This window comes from Oncorhynchus clarkii, unplaced genomic scaffold (genome assembly GCF_045791955.1).
Source record: "Oncorhynchus clarkii lewisi isolate Uvic-CL-2024 unplaced genomic scaffold, UVic_Ocla_1.0 unplaced_contig_12682_pilon_pilon, whole genome shotgun sequence".
NCBI lineage: Eukaryota > Metazoa > Chordata > Actinopteri > Salmoniformes > Salmonidae > Oncorhynchus > Oncorhynchus clarkii.
Window position 1 is genome coordinate 131,084 of NW_027258053.1, and position 20,233 is coordinate 151,316.

The 20,233-nt window shown below is 43.7% G+C and overlaps 2 protein-coding genes across 2 annotated transcripts in view; both read left to right on the top strand.

Moving 5' to 3' along the window:
* Positions 1-4,388, top strand: part of LOC139394654 (ras-related protein Rab-21) — a 30,722-nt gene extending 26,334 nt beyond the window's left edge. The window contains exons 6-7 of the mRNA XM_071142758.1: positions 214-302; positions 1,107-4,388. Of these exons, the coding sequence (XP_070998859.1) occupies positions 214-302; positions 1,107-1,249 (232 nt within the window). The 3' untranslated portion in view covers positions 1,250-4,388. The remainder of the gene's footprint in view (positions 1-213; positions 303-1,106) is intronic.
* Positions 4,389-8,337: 3,949 nt separating this feature from the next.
* LOC139394653 (complement C1q-like protein 2) lies at positions 8,338-9,583 on the top strand. Its single transcript, XM_071142757.1, has one exon. The coding sequence runs from the start codon at positions 8,508-8,510 to the stop codon at positions 9,144-9,146; it is 639 nt and encodes a 212-aa protein (XP_070998858.1). The 5' UTR covers positions 8,338-8,507; the 3' UTR covers positions 9,147-9,583.
* The last annotated feature ends 10,650 nt before the right edge of the window (positions 9,584-20,233 follow it).

Below are 20,233 nucleotides of genomic sequence, written 5' to 3' on the forward strand. Positions count from 1 at the left end.
CTGTACTGCTGTTGCAGTACCTTTTTCATAACGGTGTCTAAACATGAAGTCCACAGCCTTCTTTTTCTACGTGAACGTTGATGTAATTGAACGGTGATTTGGTCGGAATATTGATAACTAAACACACATTTTGTCTGTGAGTGTTGACAATTGAATGGTGATTGGTTGTAACGGATCGGTCTGTGTTTCTCTGTGGATTCCTCTCCTCCACAGGTATGCAGAGTCGGTGGGGGCAAAACACTATCACACATCAGCCAAACTAAACAAGGGGATAGAAGAACTCTTCCTTGACTTGTGTAAAAGTAAGCAGCCGTTCTGTTACGGAATAGTGATGATGAATGTGATGGGACAAAAATAAAATACTTGAAACGATTATATTATAATGGACCAACTGGTAGGACTTTGATTTTTGTCGGTGGTACTTCTGAATTTTGTAGATTGGACTTAAAGCTTTTTGTTTGTAGGATGTTTGGCTTTTCTTGGTTGTAAGGACTTTCAGCTTTTGTTGGTAGGACTTTGTCTCCCCACAGTACTGACTCTCCCTCTCGTCTCCCTTTTGTTGGTAGGACTTTGTCTCCCCACAGTACTGACTCTCCCTCTCGTCTCCCTTTTGTTGGTAGGACTTTGTCTCCCCACAGTACTGACTCTCCCTCTCGTCTCCCTTTTGTTGGTAGGACTTTGTCTCCCCACAGTACTGACTCTCCCTCTCGTCTCCCTTTTGTTGGTAGGACTTTGTCTCCCCACAGTACTGACTCTCCCTCTCGTCTCCCTTTTGTTGGTAGGACTTTGTCTCCCCACAGTACTGACTCTCCCTCTCGTCTCCCTTTTGTTGGTAGGACTTTGTCTCCCCACAGTACTGACTCTCCCTCTCGTCTCCCTTTTGTTGGTAGGACTTTGTCTCCCCACAGTACTGACTCTCCCTCTCGTCTCCCTTTTGTTGGTAGGACTTTGTCTCCCCACAGTACTGACTCTCCCTCTCGTCTCCCTTTTGTTGGTAGGACTTTGTCTCCCCACAGTACTGACTCTCCCTCTCGTCTCCCTTTTGTTGGTAGGACTTTGTCTCCCCACAGTACTGACTCTCCCTCTCGTCTCCCTCTCGTTGACAGGAATGATGGAGACGGCCCAAGCAGAGGAGAGGGCGAAGGGTAACGGAGCCAGCCAGTCAACGACATCACGAAGGGGGGTACAGATCGTGGACGATGACCCTCAAGCCGCCACGGCCGCGGGGGGCTGCTGCTCATCTGCTTAACCCCCCACCCCCTAACTTACCCCTCCACGTCCCAACCCCCACATCCCAACTTACCCCATCCTCCCCCTTTCCCCCCCTTAAGCAACCAGGACTGTTGCCTCTCATCTCCCTCCTTATGACATGAAGACTGCTGTTCTCCCTCTGAGTCATCATCCACTTTACTCACTACACTTCTCCCTCTATGGAACAATGTGCTTATATACCATTCTTTACACTGTGATATTCATTCATTGGCCCCCCCTCCTGACCCATCCATATGAGACCTCTGACCCCCTCCTGACCCATCCATATGAGACCTCTGACCCCCCCCCTCCTGACACCCCCTCCTGACCCATCCATATGAGACCTCTGACACCCCCTCCTGACCCATCCATATGAGACCTCTGACACCCCCTCCTGACCCATCCATATGAGACCTCTGACCCCCTCCTGACCCATCCATATGAGACCTCTGACCCCCTCCTGACCCATCCATATGAGACTTCTGACCCCCCCTCCTGACCCATCCATATGAGACCTCTGACCCCCCCCTCCTGACACCCCCTCCTGACCCATCCATATGAGACCTCTGACACCCCCTCCTGACCCATCCATATGAGACCTCTGACCCCCTCCTGACCCATCCATATGAGACCTCTGGCCCCCTCCTGACCCATCCATATGAGACCTCTGACCCCCCCTCCTGACACCCCCTCCTGACCCATCCATATGAGACCTCTGACACCCCCTCCTGACCCATCCATATGAGACCTCTGACACCCCCTCCTGACCCATCCATATGAGACTTCTGACCCCCCCCTCCTGACCCATCCATATGAGACCTCTGACACCCCCTCCTGACCCATCCATATGAGACCTCTGACACCCCCTCCTGACTCATCCATATGATACTTCTGACCCCCCCCTCCTGACCCATCCATATGAGACCTCTGACACCCCCTCCTGACCCATCCATATGAGACCTCTGACACCCCCTCCTGACCCATCCATATGAGACCTCTGACCCCCTCCTGACCCATCCATATGAGACCTCTGACACCCCCTCCTGACTCATCCATATGAGACTTCTGACCCCCCCTCCTGACACCCCCTCCTGACCCATCCATATGAGACCTCTGACACCCCCTCCTGACACCCCCTCCTGACCCATCCATATGAGACTTCTGACCCCCCCTCCTGACACCCCCTCCTGACCCATCCATATGAGACCTCTGACCCCCTCCTGACCCATCCATATGAGACCTCTGACCCCCTCCTGACCCATCCATATGAGACCTCTGACACCCCCTCCTGACTCATCCATATGAGACTTCTGACCCCCCCTCCTGACACCCCCTCCTGACCCATCCATATGAGACCTCTGACACCCCCTCCTGACACCCCCTCCTGACCCATCCATATGAGACTTCTGACCCCCCCTCCTGACACCCCCTCCTGACCCATCCATATGAGACCTCTGACACCCCCTCCTGACACCCCCTCCTGACCCATCCATATGAGACTTCTGACCCCCCCTCCTGACACCCCCTCCTGACCCATCCATATGAGACCTCTGACCCCCTCCTGACCTATCCATATGGGACCTCTGACACCCCCTCCTGACCTATCCATATGGGACCTCTGACACCCCCTCCTGACCCATCCATATGAGACCTCTGACCCCCTCCTGACCCATCCATATGAGACCTCTGACCCCCCCCCCCCCCCCCCCCCCCCCCCGACCCATCCATATGAGACCTTTGAGTGATGAAGAGAACATGGAAGGAATGAATCTGCCTCTCCTCTGTCTTTCTACAAACTAGCAGATGGACTTCTAACACACTAGTGTGAAATACACACTCACACACTGTCCCCACCTCTCTCAAATGAACACAAACCAACAGACCGTACTAAATTATAAATCATAAACACTCATACCCCAGATTTTTTTTGACTTTTTTTTTTGCGAGGATAATGTGCATGATGGGGTGATCCGTCTCTGAAGGCTTCATTTTGTTTCACTTTAGAGAGAGAAGAAATGAAAAACCTGATCTTTCTTTATTGTTGATAAACTAAAGTACATGTTGTATGGCCCTTGGTACTGCTTCTTCTTCTGTGGTGGTGAAGTGGTGAAAGCCCTCTGATTCCATCATCTAGCTCTCTTCTTGGCCTGTGTTCATAAAGCTTCTCGGTAGGAGTCCCACCTGTGTTCTTTAAGCTTCTCGGTAGGAGTCCCACCTGTGTTCTTTAAGCTTCTCGGTAGGAGTCCCACCTGTGGTCTTTAAGCTTCTCGGTAGGAGTCCCACCTGTGTTCATAAAGCTTCTCGGTAGGAGTCCCACCTGTGTTCTTTAAGCTTCTCGGTAGGAGTCCCACCTGTGTTCTTTAAGCTTCTCGGTAGGAGTCCCACCTGTGTTCTTTAAGCTTCTCGGTAGGAGTCCCACCTGTGTTCTTTAAGCTTCTCGGTAGGAGTCCCACCTGTGGTCTTAAAGCTTCTCGGTAGGAGTCCCACCTGTGTTCATAAAGCTTCTCGGTAGGAGTCCCACCTGTGGTCTTAAAGCTTCTCGGTAGGAGTCCCACCTGTGTTCATAAAGCTTCTCGGTAGGAGTCCCACCTGTGGTCTTAAAGCTTCTCGGTAGGAGTCCCACCTGTGTTCATAAAGCTTCTCGGTAGGAGTCCCATCTGTGCACATAAAGCTTCTCTGTAGGAGTCTCACCTGTCTCTGTAACCTTGTTGATTTAAGTTCTAAAAGACTAAACTGATCCTAGATCAGCATTTCTGCTCTGAGACCCTTTATGAATACAGGCATTGTGCTTTTTCAACAACAACAACAACAGAAAAATGGCAGTTCTCTCTTCCCCCTCCTCTCTCTTGATCTTTCTCTCTGATTTAAAATGCAGGTGTTTTGCACTGACCCGTCACTACCAATGCTTTTGTTCCACTGCGTTTTCTTCCTGTTTGCCGAGTTGCTCTGTGAAAAATGTAAATGACACAAAAATATACATTGTTAAAAAAACAACCCAAAAAAAACTGTATGAACAACGTTGGATGTTTTATCTGCTTTTTACAAGCTTTGGGGAAACGATACGCAGGTGTAGAAAAGTGTACAATAGTCTTGTTTAATGATTGTAAAATGAAATAACAATTGTGGATGAAAGCACACTTTCTGGAATTGTAATTTTTTTAAACTGCTGGTGTCGTGTGTTTTGTAATAGAACAATTCTAACTATTTACAACACATAGGTGTCAAATACATTGTCATTTCTTTTTAATGAAACAAATTGAAGCTTCGCTTCACATCCTCCAACCGTTTTGAACTTAGACTCAAACATATTCAGAATACATACGGTTCGGTCGTCACGCACTGCTTCTGATTGGAGGAGGACATGTTCTTCTGCTTCTGATTGGAGGAGGACATGTTCTACTGCTTCTGATTGGAGGAGGACATGTTCTACTGCTTCTGATTGGAGGAGGACATGTTCTACTGCTTCTGATTGGAGGAGGACATGTTCTACTGCTTCTGATTGGAGGAGGACATGTTCTACTGCTTCTGATTGGAGGAGGACATGTTCTACTGCTTCTGATTGGAGGATGACATGTTCTACTGCTTCTGATTGGAGGAGGACATGTTCTACTGCTTCTGATTGGAGGAGGACATGTTCTACTGCTTCTGATTGGAGGAGGACATGTTCTACTGCTTCTGATTGGAGGAGGACATGTTCTACTGCTTCTGATTGGAGGAGGACATGTTCTGCTGCTTCTGATTGGAGGAGGACATGTTCTACTGCTTCTGATTGGAGGAGGACATGTTCTACTGCTTCTGATTGGAGGAGGACATGTTCTACTGCTTCTGATTGGAGGAGGACATGTTCTACTGCTTCTGATTGGAGGAGGACATGTTCTACTGCTTCTGATTGGAGGAGGACATGTTGTAAAAGTGTAACTTCTTGAGTCGATACCAACGGCGCCGGCTCCACCAAGAGGAGACCTACGGGGAGGGAGACTTCATTCCAGATCTCATGTTATTTAATTACACGTCTATGGTGGATTTCTGCAGGGAAACGGGGAGAGATTCATGATTGGTCTCTACTCTACAGACCTGGGTTCAAAGACTATTCAACAATGTTTGCTTGTGCCAGATAGTCAGGGTTTACACTTTTAGTTCCAAACTCAGTCACAGCTGAAGTATTGGTAATGATATGGAATAGTGTTGGTAATGATATCGTATAGTGTTTGAACCCAGATGTGCTACTCTGCCCTGGTTTATTCTGCATCAGGATGAAAAGCTTCATTTCATTTGCTGACTGGTTAAACCCAGTCACTACAGCCTCTGGTCTCCGTAAGAATTAACCGCACGGTGCTGACTGGTTAAACCCAGTCACTACAGCCTCTAATCTCCATAGGACTTAATACAGTGACCAGGTAGACCTACATACTGTATCCACACCGTGATAAAGAGAGATCCCCCTACACCAGGACTCTCCAAACCCTGTTCCTGGAGATCTACTGTCCTGTAGGTTTTCACTCCAACCCTGTTCCTGGAGATCTACTGTCCTGTAGATTTTCACTCCAACCCTGTTCCTGGAGATCTACTGTCCTGTAGGTTTTCACTCCAACCCTGTTCCTGGAGATCTACTGTCCTGTAGGTTTTCACTCCAAACCCTGTTCCTGGAGATCTACTGTCCTGTAGGTTTTCTCCAACCATAATCTAGCACACCTGATTATAATAAGTAGCTGGTTGATAAACTGAATCAGGTTAGTTACAACTGGGGTTGAAAGGAAAGCCTACAGGAGGGTAGGTCTCCGGGAACAGGGTTGGAGTGAAAACCTACAGGAGGGTAGGTCTCCGGGAACAGGGTTGGAGTGAACCTACAGGAGGGTAGGTCTACAATTGGCCCAGCGTCGTCCGGGTTTGGCCAGGGTAGGCCCGTCATTGTAAATAAGAATTTGTTCTCAACTGACTTGCCTAGTTAAATAAAGGTTAAATAAAACATGCAATAAATGTGGAAGTCTACCTAAATATCAATTTACACCACTCAGATATTACCCATGTCATTTAAACCATACGAATGGGCAATTCTGCTGACTATTGAGATACTTTTGTGTATATAGTGAATCCCCTTAAAATGAGTGGATTCGGCTATTTCAGCCCCACCTGTTGCTGACAGGTGTATAACACCGAGCACACAGCCATGTAATCTCATTGGCAGTAGAAGGGCCTTACCGAAGAGCTCAGTGACTTTCAACTTGGCACAGTCACAGGATGCCACTTTTCCAACAAGTCAGTTCGTCAAATGTATGCCCTGCTAGAGCTGCCCCCGCTCAAATGTAAGTGCTGTTATTGTGAAGTGGAAACGTCTAGGAGCAACAACGGCTCAGCCTCAAAGTGGTAGGCCACACAAGCTCACAGAACGGGACCGCTGAAGCACGTCACGCGTAAACATTGTCTGTCCTCGGTTGCAACACTCACTACCGAGTTCCAAACTGCCCCTGGAAGCAACGTCAGCACAATAACTGTTCGTCTGGAGCTTCATGAAATGGGTTTCCATGGCTGAGCAGCCACAGACAAGCATAAGATCACCATTCTCAATGCCAAGCGTTGGCTGGAGAGGTGTAGTGCTTACCGCCATTGGACTCTGGAACAGTTGAAATATGTTCTCTGGAGCGATGAATCACGCGTGGTTCACCATCTGGCAGTTCAAGGGACGAATCTGTTTGGTGGATGCCAGGAGAACGCTACCTGTCTCTATGAATAATGCCAACTGTAAGATTTGGTGGTCTGGTGTAGTTTTTCATGGTTCGGGCTAGGCCCCTTAGTTCCAGTATAGGGAAATCTATATTCTACAGCATACAATGACATTCTAGATTGTTCTGGGCTTCCAACTACGATCACCACTTCATTTTAAGAATGTGCGATGTCAGAATAATATTAGAGATTTTTTTTCAGCTTTTATTTCTTTCATCACATTCCCAGTTGGTCAGATGTTTACATGCTACCAAATACTAATTGAGTGTATTGCCATTCAATTGTTTAATTTAACTTGGGTCAAACGTTTCGGGTAGCCTTCCACACGCTTCTCACAATAAGTCTCTAAGAACGCGTTTCCTTCCTGAGCGGTATGACGGTTGCGTGGTCCCACGGTGTTTATACTTGCGTTCTCTTGTTTGTACAGATGAACGTGGTACCTTCAGGCGTTTGGAAATTGCTCCCAAGGATGAACCAGACTTGTGGAGGTCTACAATTTGTTTTTGGAGGTCTTGGCTGATTTCTTTAGATTTTCCCATGATGTCAATCAAAGAGGCACTGAGTTTGAAGGTAGGCCTTGAAATACGTCCACAGGTACACCTCCAATTGACTTAAATTATGTCAATCAGAAGCTTCTAATGTCATGACATAATTTTCTGGAATTTTCCAAGCTGTTTAAAGGCACAGTCAATTTAGTGTATGTAAACTTCTGACCCACTGGAATTGTGATACAGTGAATTATAAGTGAAATAATCTGTCTGTAAACAATTGTTGTAAAAATGACTTGTGTCATTCACAAAGTAGATGTCCTAACAGACTTGCCAAAAATATAGTTTGTTAACAAGAAAAGTGTGGAGTGGTTGAAAAACGACTTAATGACTCCAACTGTATGTGCACCACGTCATTGATCTCTCTCTCTCTCTGCTGTGTCCACTGAGTCCTGCAAACCCATTGGGTAACGCTGGGCAGGCCTCTTCCTAGCTGTCACTCAAATGCAGGAGGTTGGCGCTCATTGGCTATAACTTGAATTGCTAGGGGGCTGGCCCACGTTGGTGGAAATGTAGAGAAAATGGCTTTTAAAAACCAGTTGCTTTTAAACTAGGGATTTGATGGTTAATTGAGGTAAAGTAATTCTGCTCATAGATTAAGCAGGTATGACCTATACATGGACACATCCAGCCCAAAGAGGGAGTTTTAAAAAATAAATAAAAAAAACTTTATTTGCCAAAGTACTGTCTGTAACTGACTTTCTGCACTCTACATCGTATATCTTTTTATAAGACATAAGTTCATTTCATTCTCTTAATATAAAGAATTCTGTCAACACAGCAAGTATTTCAGAGAGTGTTAACTGTCTGCCTTTGGATAAATAAAAACTTTGAACTTAAACATCAGAACATTGCCACATCGGCACCTATCCAAGGACAGGTAAGTATTAACAATGAATGACTGAGTAAATGGTTCACTATTCATCTGTATAGAACTCTTGAGTTTAGGCGTTTTGATACCAAAGGATCCCAGAGTTGATCTGAAAGATGAGGACCTTCGTCGTTCTACTGTTTGTTGTCTGCAGCTGTCTCTCTGAGCTGCAGGTTTTTCAAAGTAGCGACATTGACAAGAAGCCAATCTTTATGGAAACCACAGGGAGGACCAGCGAGAGCCAGTTGGAGGAACAGAGAGTCCTACTCCAGGAGCTGAGAGCCATTGTGGCTCAACAGAGCACCAAACTGAATGAGATGGGAGCCACCGTGGAGGAACTGAAGAGAGCGAACGGAGAGAGACCGAAGGTGGCCTTCTCAGCCTCGCTGTCTGAATCCAAAGGACCAAATAGTGATGATGTCATCCTGGCCTACAAACATGTCTTCAACAATATTGGTGAGGCTTACAGTCCGCTGACGGGTATCTTCAGAGCACCGGTTAATGGAGTCTACTACTTCACATACACCGCCTTTACAACCTACAGCAAGGGGAGAAGAGTGTCGCTGTATAAAAATGGACTTGTAATGGTGACTGTGACCGACGATGTTTCAGACTCGGAGGACGGTGGAACCAACGGTGTCACACTGCAGTTGGATGCAGGAGACGAGGTCTACACTCGACTGATGGAAGGATTTAACATCTACGATGACAATAATCACCACAGCACCTTTACTGGCTTTCTGCTCTTCACTTAGAAAACAGTTTATTCTATCGCTGAATCCTACTGCTTTATAAGGATTTAATGACATATAGTACTATGATTTATGACTAGGACAAAAAATTTTTTTATGATATTTTGTGTGTGAACTAAGCATTGATAACAAGGTGATAAACAAACAATCGCGTGTCTTCATCATTTAACCCAACGCATCTGAATCAGAACCAACCAGTCCTGCGGGATATATTAACAAGCTCAAGTTATTTTTCTGTTATTTTTGTACGTCCTGATCGGGTGACGCGATCTTTGTGCTGCTTTGTGGCAGAATGAAAGTGTAGACCTGATTCTCTTTTCAATAACTGACTAGTGAATGATTTTTATAAATCATTTGTTTGATCAATGAGACAGAATGGGAAGTTGGAAACGGGCCTCCATGTCTAATGCATAAATAAATGTTCTTCTCCAGTTAAGAAAGACAACGACTAAGTAATGTTTCAGATAAATGATTTCTTTATTATTTTGGGAGGTAGAGTAGGGCATAAATAACTGGTAATCGTTTACACTGTTTTGGTTTCACTCTTAGAAGCCAGATGGCACGTTGAGAAACAACTGATCTAATATTAAATACATTCATCGAAACAATAAGTGAAGAACATCTATCGGTAAGTAATAATATAATGATGTCCTCTTCTTCTTCTTTTTAAATACCATAAACCAAACAAGACACACAACAAAATTACAAACAGAAAAAAAGGCAATTTACATCATTTGAAAAAGAAATCTGACTTCAACATCCATCATGTTGTAAGAAGCATAACATGTTACGGGCATGATCCTAACATGTTACAGGCATGATCCTAACATGTTACGGGCATGATCTTAACATGTTACAGACATGATCCTAACATGTTACGGGCATGATCCTAACATGTTACAGGCATGATCCTAACATGTTACAGGCATGATCCTAAAATGTTACGGGCATGATCCTAACATGTTACGGGCATGATCCTAACATGTTACGGGCATGATCCTAACATGTTACGGGCATGATCCTAACATGTTACGGGCATGATCCTAACATGTTACGGGCAGGATCCTAACATGTTACGGGCAGGATCCTAACATGATACGGGCAAGATCCTAACATGATACAGGCATGATCCTAACATGTTACAGGCATGATCCTAACATGTTACAGGCATGATCTTAACATGTTACAGGCATGATCCTAACATGTTACAGGCATGATCCTAACATGTTACAGGCATGATCCTAACATGTTACAGGCATGATCCTAACATGTTACAGGCATGATCTTAACATGTTACGGGCATGATCCTAACATGTTACAGGCATGATCTTAACATGTTACAGGCATGATCCTAACATGTTACAGGCATGATCCTAACATGTTACAGGCATGATCTTAACATGTTACGGGCATGATCCTAACATGTTACAGGCATGATCTTAACATGTTACAGGCATGATCCTAACATGTTACAGGCATGATCCTAACATGTTACAGGCATGATCCTAACATGTTACAGGCATGATCTTAACATGTTACAGGCATGATCCTAACATGTTACGGGCATGATCCTAACATGTTACGGGCATGATCCTAACATGTTACAGGCATGATCCTAACATGTTACGGGCATGATCCTAACATGTTACGGGCAGGATCCTAACATGTTACGGGCAGGATCCTAACATGATACGGGCAAGATCCTAACATGATACAGGCATGATCCTAACATGTTACAGGCATGATCCTAACATGTTACAGGCATGATCTTAACATGTTACAGGCATGATCCTAACATGTTACAGGCATGATCCTAACATGTTACAGGCATGATCCTAACATGTTACAGGCATGATCCTAACATGTTACAGGCATGATCTTAACATGTTACGGGCATGATCCTAACATGTTACAGGCATGATCTTAACATGTTACAGGCATGATCCTAACATGTTACAGGCATGATCCTAACATGTTACAGGCATGATCTTAACATGTTACGGGCATGATCCTAACATGTTACAGGCATGATCTTAACATGTTACAGGCATGATCCTAACATGTTACAGGCATGATCCTAACATGTTACAGGCATGATCTTAACATGTTACAGGCATGATCCTAACATGTTACGGGCATGATCCTAACATGTTACGGGCATGATCCTAACATGTTACAGGCATGATCCTAACATGTTACAGGCATGATCCTAACATGTTACGGGCATGATCTTAACATGTTACAGGCATGATCCTAACATGTTACAGGCATGATCCTAACATGTTTATATATATATATATATACTGAACTAAAGTAGAAATGCAACATGCAACTATTTCAACTATTTTACTGAGCTGCTGCTCATTTAAGGAAATCAGTCAATTTAAATAAATTCATTAGGCCCTGATCTATGTATTTCACATGACTAGGCAGGGGCACAGATGGGGGGCCAGGCCCAGCCAATCAGAATGAGTTTTTCCCCACAAAAGGGCTTTCTTACAGACATAAATACTCCTCAGTTTCATCAGCTGTCCAGGTGGCTGGTCTCAGATGATCCCACAGGTGAAGATGCCGAATGTGGAGGTCCTGGGCTGGGCAGAAAACACTGAGCTAGGCTGAAACATCTGCATGTTGGAGCTGCCTTACTCAAGAAAGCAATGAGACCATGGTTGTATGCGGCTTCATTACCTCAATTATCTTTTTTTTTTGCAAACTCATTGTGACACGTATTAATGACATAATAACATGCAAAGCAGGTGGGGCTATTTGTTTTATTATACAGAGATATGAGCAGAGGGCAGCCCTATATATACAGAGATATGAGCAGAGGGCAGCCCTGTATATACAGAGATATGAGCAGAAGGCAGCCCTGTATATACAGAGATATGAGCAGAGGGCAGCCCTGTATATACAGAGATATGAGCAGAGGGCAGCCCTGTATATACAGAGATATGAGCAGAGGGCAGCCCTATATATACAGAGATATGAGCAGAAGGCAGCCCTGTATATACAGAGATATGAGCAGAGGGCAGCCCTGTATATACAGAGATATGAGCAGAGGGCAGCCCTGTATATACAGAGATATGAGCAGAGGGCAGCCCTATATATACAGAGATATGAGCAGAGGGCAGCCCTGTATATACAGAGATATGAGCAGAGGGCAGCCCTGTATATACAGAGATATGAGCAGAGGGCAGCCCTATATATACAGAGATTGGAGCAGAGGGCAGCCCTATATATACAGAGATTGGAGCAGAGGGCAGCCCTATAAATATAGAGATTAGAGCAGAGGGCAGCCCTATACATACAGAGATTGGAGAGATTGGAACAGAGGGCAGCCCTATACATACAGAGATTGGAGAGATTGGAGCAGAGGGCAGCCCTATATATACAGAGATTGGAGCAGAGGGCAGCCCTATATACAGAGATTAGAGCAGAGGGCAGCCCTATATATACAGAGATTGGAGCAGAGGGCAGCCCTATAAATATAGAGATTAGAGCAGAGGGCAGCCCTATATATACAGAGATTGGAGCAGAGGGCAGCCCTATATATACAGAGATTGGAGCAGAGGGCAGCCCTATATATACAGAGATTGGAGAGATTGGAACACAGGGCAGCCCTATATATACAGAGATTGGAACACAGGGCAGCCCTGCACATACAGAGATTGGAACACAGGGCAGCCCTATATATACAAAGATTGGAACACAGGGCAGCCCTATACATACAGAGATTGGAACACAGGGCAGCCCTATATATACAGAGATCGGAGAGATTGGAACACAGGGCAGCCCTATATATACAGAGATTGGAACACAGGGCAGCCCTATACATACAGAGATTGGAACACAGGGCAGCCCTATATATACAGAGATTGGAACACAGGGCAGCCCTATACATACAGAGATTGGAACACAGGGCAGCCCTATACATACAGAGATTGGAACACAGGGCAGCCCTATACATACAGAGATTGGAACACAGGGCAGCCCTATACATACAGAGATTGGAACACAGGGCAGCCCTATATATACAAAGATTGAAACACAGGGCAGCCCTATACATACAGAAATTGGAGCTACGGCAGCGCTACTACTGCATCCGTTGAGCATTTTAGGAGTTAATTGCCTTGCTCAAAGGCACAACGGCAGGTGATTGCATCTAGGTTACTGATACTCTCAACTCTTCAGTTGCCGGCCCACTTCCGACCAGAAATGTAACGTTACTGGTCCGCTTCTCTAACCTCTATGTTACCTGCCACCCCCAAAGGAAATGATCATCCAACGTGGGGATTGAACCAAGATTAAGAGATTGTGCTCCACCTACTGAGCTAGCCAGGAAATGATTTGAACAATCTGGTTATGTGTTGGTTTTTATCCTGTTATGTGTTATAATTGTGCGTCATTGTGTTGTTGCCATTTTGTGTCATTGTGTTGTTGTCATGGTGTATCATCGTGTTGTTGTCATGGTGTTGTTGTCATGGTGAATCATTGTGTTGTTGTCAGTGTGTATCATTGTGTTGTTGTCATGGTGTATCATTGTGTTATTGTCATGGTGTTGTTGTCATGGTGAATCATTGTGTTGTTGTCAGTGTGTATCATTGTGTTGTTGTCATGGTGTATCATTGTGTTATTGTCATGGTGTTGTTGTCATGGTGAATCATTGTGTTGTTGTCAGTGTGTATCATTGTGTTGTTGTCATGGTGTATCATTGTGTTATTGTCATGGTGTTGTTGTCATGGTGAATCATTATGTTGTTGTCAGTGTGTATCATTGTGTTGTTGTCATGGTGTATCATTGTGTTATTGTCATGGTGTTGTTGTCATGGTGAATCATTGTGTTGTTGTCAGTGTGTATAGATGTGTTATTGTCATGGTGTTGTTGTCATGGTGAATCATTGTGTTGTTGTCATGGTGAATCCATGTGTTGTTGTCATGGTGTATCGTTGTGTTGTTGTTATGGTGTATCATTGTGCTGTTGTCATTTGTGTATCATTGTGTTGTTGTTCTGGTGTATCATTGTGTTGTTGTTCTGGTATCATTGTGTTGTTGTTCTGGTGTATCATTGTGTTGTTGTTCTGGTGTATCATTGTGTTGTTGTTCTGGTGTATCATTGTGTTGTTGTTTCTAGTGTATCATTGTGTTGTTGTCAGTGTGTATCATTGTGTTGTTCTGGTGTATCATTGTGTTGTTGTTCTGGTGTATCATTGTGTTGTTGTTCTGGTGTATCATTGTGTTGTTGTTCTGGTGTATCATTGTGTTGTTGTTTCTAGTGTATCATTGTGTTGTTGTCAGTGTGTATCATTGTGTTGTTCTGGTGTATCATTGTGTTGTTCTGGTGTATCATTGTGTTGTTGTTCTGGTGTATCATTGTGTTGTTCTGGTGTATCATTGTGTTGTTGTTCTGGTGTATCATTGTGTTGTTGTTCTGGTGTATCATTGTGTTGTTGTTCTGGTGTATCATTGTGTTGTTGTTCTGGTGTATCATTGTGTTGTTGTTCTGGTGTATCATTGTGTTGTTGTTCTGGTGTATCATTGTGTTGTTGTTCTGGTGTATCATTGTGTTGTTGTTCTGGTGTATCATTGTGTTGTTCTGGTGTATCATTGTGTTGTTGTTCTGGTGTATCATTGTGTTGTTGTTCTGGTGTATCATTGTGTTGTTGTCATGGTGTATCATTGTGTTGTTGTTCTGGTGTATCATTGTGTTGTTGTCAGTGTGTATCATTGTGTTGTTGTTCTGGTGTATCATTGTGTTGTTGTTCTGGTGTATCATTGTGTTGTTGTTCTGGTGTATCATTGTGTTGTTGTTCTGGTGTATCATTGTGTTGTTCTGGTGTATCATTGTGTTGTTGTTTCTAGTGTATCATTGTGTTGTTGTCAGTGTGTATCATTGTGTTGTTCTGGTGTATCATTGTGTTGTTCTGGTGTATCATTGTGTTGTTCTGGTGTATCATTGTGTTGTTCTGGTGTATCATTGTGTTGTTCTGGTGTATCATTGTGTTGTTCTGGTGTATCATTGTGTTGTTGTTCTGGTGTATCATTGTGTTGTTGTTCTGGTGTATCATTGTGTTGTTCTGGTGTATCATTGTGTTGTTGTTCTGGTGTATCATTGTGTTGTTGTTCTGGTGTATCATTGTGTTGTTGTTCTGGTGTATCATTGTGTTGTTGTTCTGGTGTATCATTGTGTTGTTGTTCTGGTGTATCATTGTGTTGTTGTTCTGGTGTACCATTGTGATCTACGTGGATTTTACATGTTTTTTTACGTCTCATCCTTACCTGCTGCAAAACCAATTGCCCTCTGGGACAAATCAAATTCCATCCATAAATCCCTTTCTATATCATCAGTCACAAAGTGCTTTTACCGTAAGCCGGCCTAGATCCCTATGCAAGCAGCAGTAGAGTGACAAGTAAACATCTCCTTAGAAGGAAGAAACCTTGAGAGAAACAAGAGTCAGGGAGAAACATTTCTCCTCGGCTCCTTCTCAAAACCCACTGGAGGAGAAGATCAGAGGGGAAAGACCTCTAGCTTTTTTCCATCGTGTTTTTGAGAAGGAGACGAGGAGAGAGAGGACGCGAGGAGTATGCATTTGAGATTCTCCCTCATACGGGAGGAGGCCCATCCTTCTCCCAGGTTGACGTTTATTGTCATTAATCTTGCCCTGGAGGCAGAACTGCTTGATTTTCATTAGATGGGCCAGCAGTCAAAATAGGCTATATTGTAAAAGTTCATGAAAACAAACATTTGCTTCTTGGTCTTCTTTTAAGTTTGGGATTAGTCATTAGGGTTAGCAGTGTGGTTAAGTTTAGGTTAAACTGTATATTTTATGACTTTGTGGCTGTGCCAGCTAGTGACCACTCTGCAGGCTGCCTCTAGGGCAAGATTCATGACAATAAATGCCAAACTGCGTCCTCCTCTTGCTGTACTGGTTAGAAGCTAATAATACACAAGACCACTAGGTGGCGACATCACACCAGGAAAACTAATGGGAACCGTGAACACAGACCAAGGTGATGACATCACACCAGGAAAACGAATGGGAACTGTGAACACAGACCAAGGTGGTGACATCACACCAGGAAAACTAATGGGAACTGTGAACACAGACCAAGGTGGTGACATCACACCAGGAAAACTAATGGGAACTGTGAACACAGACCGAGGTGGTGACATCACACCAGGAAAACGAATGGGAACCGTGAACACAGACCAAGGTGGTGACATCACACCAGGAAAACTAATGGGAACCGTGAACAGAGACCAAGGTGGTGACATCACACCAGGAAAACTAATGGGAACCGTGAACACAGACCAAGGTGGTGACATCACACCGGGGAAACTAATGGGAACCGTGAACACAGACCAAGGTGGTGACATCACACCAGGAAAACTAATGGGAACCGTGAACACAGACCAAGGTGGTGACATCACACCAGGAAAACTAATGGGAACCGTGAACACAGACCAAGGTGGTGACATCACACCAGGAAAACTAATGGGAACCGTGAACACAGACCAAGGTGGTGACATCACACCGGGGAAACTAATGGGAACCGTGAACACAGACCAAGGTGGTGACATCACACCAGGAAAACTAATGGGAACCGTGAACACAGACCAAGGTGGTGACATCACACCAGGAAAACTAATGGGAACCGTGAACACAGACCAAGGTGGTGACATCACACCAGGAAAACTACATGCCAGGTTTCCTGGAGAAGTTCACTGACACTTTTTACAGAATGACATCAATAACCTCATGAAAACAGTGACCTGTGTTTTTAAAGACGTTAGTCGGTGTGTGTGTGTGTATATATATTTGTGCTCGTGCGTGTGTAGGAGGGCACCATGGAGAGAATATTCATTTTTAGTCATACACGAAACTGCACTCACACTCTGTCTAACTGTGGGAGTCATCATCATGTTTGTGGTTGAGTGAACCAGAGACCAAGCGGTTCTTCAGAGTGTGTGTACTTGAACTTAGAGCATTATTACTGACTGCTGTAGCCTCCAGTGGGAACAGACTGAGTGGTGAGTTAGAACAGTTTATGAGAAAGTGATACACACTTCCCTTCAGACTCATCCAGGGGCCGTCCCAGATACCCCTTCTCCTTCTCTCCTGAAATATTAGCCTCATCTATCCCAGAGACACCTTCTGTCTCTCCTGAAATATTAGCCTCATCCATCCCAGAGACACCTTCTGTCTCTCCTGGAATATTAGCCTCATCCATCCCAGATACCCTTTCTGTCTCCTGAAATATTAGCCTCATCCATCCCAGAGACACCTTCTCCTTCTCTCCTGAAATATTAGCCTCATCCATCCCAGAGACTCCTTCTCCTCCTGTCTCTCCTGAAATATTAGCCTCATCCATCCCAGAGACTCCTTCTCCCTCTGTCTCTCCTAAAATATTAGCCTCATCCATCCCAGAGACTCCTTCTCCCTCTGTCTCTCCTGAAATATTAGCCTCATCCATCCCAGATACCCCTTCTGTCTCCTGAAATATTAGCCTCATCCATCCCAGAGACTCCTTCTCCCTCTGTCTCTCCTGAAATATTAGCCTCATCCATCCCAGATACCCCTTCTGTCTCCTGAAATATTAGCCTCATCCATTCCAGATACCCTTTCTGTCTCCTGAAATATTAGCCTCATCCATCCCAGAGACACCTTCTCCTTCTCTCTCTCTCTCTCTCTCTCTCTGTGTCTCTCTGTCTCTCTCTGTCTCTCTCTCTAACTCTCACACTATTTCTCCCTCTTCTCTCTCTCTTCTGTGAAGACAAAGAGGTCTTACAGGAGCAAGAAGAGGTACATGTGTGAGCTGGTCTGTAAATGGAGCAATTCCAGCTTTAATTTGCTATTAAGTGAGAACAAGATGCACTAAATTATACATTAGAAAGAGAGAGAGAGGAGAAAGAGAAAACCCACTGACACCCCTATCAGATCACAGCAAAATCACATTCTATTTGAACAGAGCAATATTCAATCATGAGGCATCAAGCTGAATAAACTGCATACATTTTAGGAATGTTATAGATGAAGGGAAAGTAGTGTAGAAACCGACCAGAAAGTAATTAATCACAACAAATTCAATCCCTTCTAGACAACTTTCTGGACAAAACGTTTCACTGCAGTAGCGAAGGTGTAAACTTGGCAGTAGAAAGCCTAAATAGCTTCACTATCAAATCTAAACATTTCAACCAGACAACCTAAGAAAATGAACAACAATGACAAATGGTTTGATGAAAAGTGCAAAATCCTAAGAAATAAATTGAGGAACATGTCTAACCAAAAACACAGAGACCCAGAAAACCTGAGTCTACGCCTTCACTATAGTGAATCACTAAAACAATACAGAAATACACTACGGAGAAAGAAGGAACAGCATGTCAGAAATCAGCTCAATGTAATTGAAGAATCCATAGACTCTAACCACTTCTGGGAAAATTGGAAAACACAAATTGTTATCTATCAAAATGGAGATGTATGGGTAAACCACTTCAAAACATATATTTATTTTATAACAAAGAACAAACAGCAAAAACACATACATGAACAATAGAAAATATTAGTCAGCTATTAAAGACTAGCAGAACCCACTGAATTCTCCAATTACATTGAATGAACTACAGGACACAATACAACCCTCCAACCCTAACAGGCCTGTGGTGTTGATGGTATAATACATTCAATTATTAATTATACAGACAACAAATTTCACTTCGCTATATTTAAACTCTTTAACATCATCCTCAGCTCTGGCATCTTCCCTAAAACTTATCACCCCAATCCACAAAAGTGGAGACAAATCCGACCCCAATAACTACCTATATGTGTCAACAGGAACCTTGGGAAAATTCTCTGCATTATCATTAACAGCAGACTCCTACATTTCCTCAGTGAAAACAATGAACTGAGCAAATGTCAAATTGGCTTTTTACCAAATTACCGTACGACAGGCCACATATTCAAATCAAATCAAATGTATTTATATAGCCCTTCGTACATCAGCTGATATCTCAAAGTGCTGTACAGAAACCCAGCCTTTAACTATTTGCACACCGTTACAACACTGTATATATACATAATATGACATTTGAAATGTCTCTAATTCCTTTTAAACTTTTGTTGTTTATTAGTGTCTATTTCACTTTTGTTTATTATCTATTTCACTTGCTTTGACAATGTAAACATGCTTCCCATGCCAATGAAGCCCTTTGAATTGAAGAGAGAGAGAGTTGATTTTATCACCTGCTCGCTTAAGGTATGCCACCAGTCTTTGACCGGTACCCCCTGTACATAGCCTCGCTAGTTATCTTATTGTTGCTCTTTAATCATTTGTTATTTTTCTATTTTCTTATTTATTTATTTTTTTACTTCAGTTAATTAATTTTAGTAAGAAATTCTTAACACTTATTTTTCATGAAACTGCATTGTTTGTTAAGGGCTTGTAAAATAAGCATTTCACTGTAAGGTCTACTTCACCTGTTGTACTCGGTACATGTGACAAATACAATTTGATTTGATGATTTTTTTATTTTTATATTTTTTTAACCTTTATTTAACTAGGCAAGTCAGTTAAGAACAAATTCTTATTTGACTGAATATGTACAGGGTTTTACAACCTTTGTCTGGAATAAAAGCCGCGAATTAAACACTAAACAACAAAGTCCAAAGGTGCCACCTCCCACTTCTACTGCTGGGTGCAATCATTAGTCCAAACAGTTCCAAAAAAAACGAGAGATTCTATTGGACAGATTAAGGTAGGTCCCGCCCCGTTTCGTTCCGTTTACGAAACGTTTTGCAACAGAATCGGGATAATGACTACACCCCTGTTAACGCCAATGTTCCCTGGCGAATGTTTGCGGAAGTGGAAGCTTGAACAAATAACAGTTCAATTAATAATCTCTGTTGTATGCGAGATACACTCAACTTTTTCAATGATCTCGTTATTTGCGTCGTTGGTTTAGAATGAATGTGTCAAAAATCAGCAACACACATTGACGAGTATGTAGTTATTTGTTCTGCCCTCCCCTCCCAAAACAACTGGAAACGCGTGAGCTGTCCTACTACGTCGTCGTCAGCTGAGACAGGCGAC